The sequence below is a fragment of the Anopheles cruzii genome, unplaced genomic scaffold, assembly GCF_943734635.1.
Source record: "Anopheles cruzii unplaced genomic scaffold, idAnoCruzAS_RS32_06 scaffold03308_ctg1, whole genome shotgun sequence".
Taxonomy (NCBI): Eukaryota; Metazoa; Arthropoda; class Insecta; order Diptera; family Culicidae; genus Anopheles; species Anopheles cruzii.
This window is the reverse complement of record NW_026456893.1, coordinates 1-2,235: the sequence shown is the minus strand read 5'-3', so window position 1 is coordinate 2,235 and position 2,235 is coordinate 1. Positions and strand designations below refer to the sequence as shown.

Below are 2,235 nucleotides of genomic sequence, written 5' to 3'. Positions count from 1 at the left end.
CGAAATGCTGCAGGCTACGCTGGAGGAGGGAAAGCCCTTTCTTGATGTCCTTCCTAGTCGTGATCAATTCTTGTCCCTGTCTGCTAATGAAGAGCGTTAATTCCACTTTTGGAATCCTTGCTCTGTGTAGGGTGTGTATTAGTGTGGTGATTGTTTAAGACTTCTTCTCAGCAGCAGTCATCAACTGCAGTGCTCCTCCTCCTGATGCTGCCGGTGGCGTAGTTGCCACGGTTGCTCATAACTTCCGTAAATCCAGCACAAACACACTTCCATCGCTGGCACTAGCACCAACCTTGCTGCCGCGCGAGTTCCAGCACACCTCGAAGATTCCTCCCGTACCTTTGTAGCTGTGCACCAGCTGACCGCTTTGCGTGCTCCAAATGTGGACACATTTGTCAAAGCTACCAGACGCGAGGAACTTTCCGTCCGGGCTAAAGGCGACGGAGTAAACCGGTTCCGTGTGTTTTGTCAGCGTGTGAATGCAAACGCCTCGTTCTACGTCCCACAGGCGAACGGTCGAATCGAACGATGCACTGGCCAAGATCAGGTTCATGTTCGGGTTCTGTGTTCCCGTACCAGTGGGGGACCATTTGATGGTATAAATTTCCTTTGAATGCGCCTTTTTGAATGAAAACGTGATACTTATTAATCTGCCGCCAGTACTGAAACGTTAGTTACGTTAGCTGCCATTCTTACCTGCAGATCGTGTACACAAGTGTCCTGCTTCATGGACCAGATCTTCAGTGTCATATCATCCGAGCAAGATGCCAACAGCTGACCCTGCGGGTCCCACTTGATCGCGTTTACTTCGTTCTGTAAAGAAACAATTTTTGAAGAATTAGTGAGCCGTTTGCCAATCTACCTCGGACCAATTTCACTAACCGTGTGTCCCTGAAAAGACTTAATCGGCTTGTCTACGCCTAATTTGCACACGTGGATGCACTGATCGGTGCTGCAGCTGGCAAACGATTGATTCGATTGCCAGTCGACGTCGAGGGCCGGTGCAGAGTGGAAGCTAAACTGTTGTGTACACTGACCAGTCGCCGCATCCCAGATGATGGTGGTTTTATCGACGCCCGCCGAAAGAATGTAATTTCCACGCTTGTTCCACTTGAGTGCAAAAATCGGTCCCTTGTGCTGACCGAGTGTGCTGGCCAGTAACCCATCCGTGCGCCAGATACGAGCATAGCCATCGTACGACCCGGTGGCCAGCAGCGTGCCGTCACAGTTCCAATCCAACGAAGTGACGTCCTTGTTGCTGGGCACCTCTGTCCCACCTTTCTGGATGCAATGCCGTAGCACGAGCTGGTTCGGATTGGCCGGATTGTCCGACATATCCCAGATGCGAGCAGTGCTGTCGCCCGATCCACTTGCCAGCAAATCGGTACTCGGGTTCCAGGCGCAAATGAACACCTCACTCTCGTGTCCACGCAGTACAGTGGCTTTGGAAGCCGGTATCTCGATGCTCTGATCCACTTCCATCGTTTCGGCCGGAGCCGGTGTCGTGGAGGAGGTAGTGGTTGTGCTGGTCGCTGGAGGGGCAGGTTCTTCCGTAGTGCCATTCGTTTCCGGAGCTTCTGTTTTAATCGTTTGCTTTTGTTGATTCTGCATGTTCTGGCGGATAGCAACCACTTCCGGCATCACGGCGTCAATGAGGCTTAGGCTCTCTACCAACCGCTGCTCACTTCCATCCTCTCCGATGCTTATCTCGGCTTCCGTGTACTGGAGGCCCTTCTGCAGAATACTCAACAAGGCGGCCGGAGGCACCAGCGCTCCATTGATGTTGCTCTGTGAGATGTGCGACTCGATACCGAACGTATACGCCGAATGAGAAAAACCTGGAATTACAAAGTGTTGTCATCGAAGGATTTGCTATCTAACCGCTGGTATTTATCGATGCATCGTGCCAATACACACCCGATTCTTGAAGATAGCGGTAAACTAAAAAGTTCACCTCGTCACTGGAGAAGCTCATTGCACTTTAACGTGTTATGTGCTTCTACGATTCCGTACAATGTTGTAACTAGCACCTTGCGATTTACTAACGTACTCACAGAATTATCCGCTAATTACGGCGCTAACAAATTATTTGTTTTTGCCTAGCTTTGCCTAGCCATATTTCTGACATCACAAAGGCGTCACTCGGCATTCCAAACAGGAATGAGAAGAAGAAGACATCGTTGACAGAAGTGCGTTTTCTGACAATGCAACAGAAAGAAACCAAAATTCCAAACC

The 2,235-nt window shown here is 50.3% G+C and overlaps 1 protein-coding gene across 1 annotated transcript; it reads right to left on the bottom strand.

The window, feature by feature from the left end:
• Positions 1-46: 46 nt before the first annotated feature.
• On the bottom strand, positions 47-2,027 carry LOC128276972 (F-box-like/WD repeat-containing protein TBL1X). The gene is made up of 4 exons (XM_053015431.1): positions 1,918-2,027; positions 883-1,838; positions 697-813; positions 47-619 (listed from the first exon to the last, which is right to left on the bottom strand). The coding sequence occupies exons 1-4, from the start codon at positions 1,973-1,975 to the stop codon at positions 236-238; spliced, it is 1,515 nt and encodes a 504-aa protein (XP_052871391.1). The 5' UTR covers positions 1,976-2,027; the 3' UTR covers positions 47-235.
• Positions 2,028-2,235: the final 208 nt, after the last annotated feature.

Bases quoted from the DNA above. Each gene is read 5' to 3' on its own strand.
- LOC128276972 (XM_053015431.1), bottom strand. From the start codon at position 1,975: ATGAGCTTCTCCAGTGACGAGGTGAACTTTTTAGTTTACCGCTATCTT. The intron at 1,839-1,917 runs GTGTGTATTGGC...TTGTAATTCCAG, and splicing joins CCGCTATCTTCAAGAATCGG to GTTTTTCTCATTCGGCGTAT. The intron at 814-882 runs GTTAGTGAAATT...GTTTCTTTACAG, and splicing joins AGTCTTTTCAGGGACACACG to AACGAAGTAAACGCGATCAA.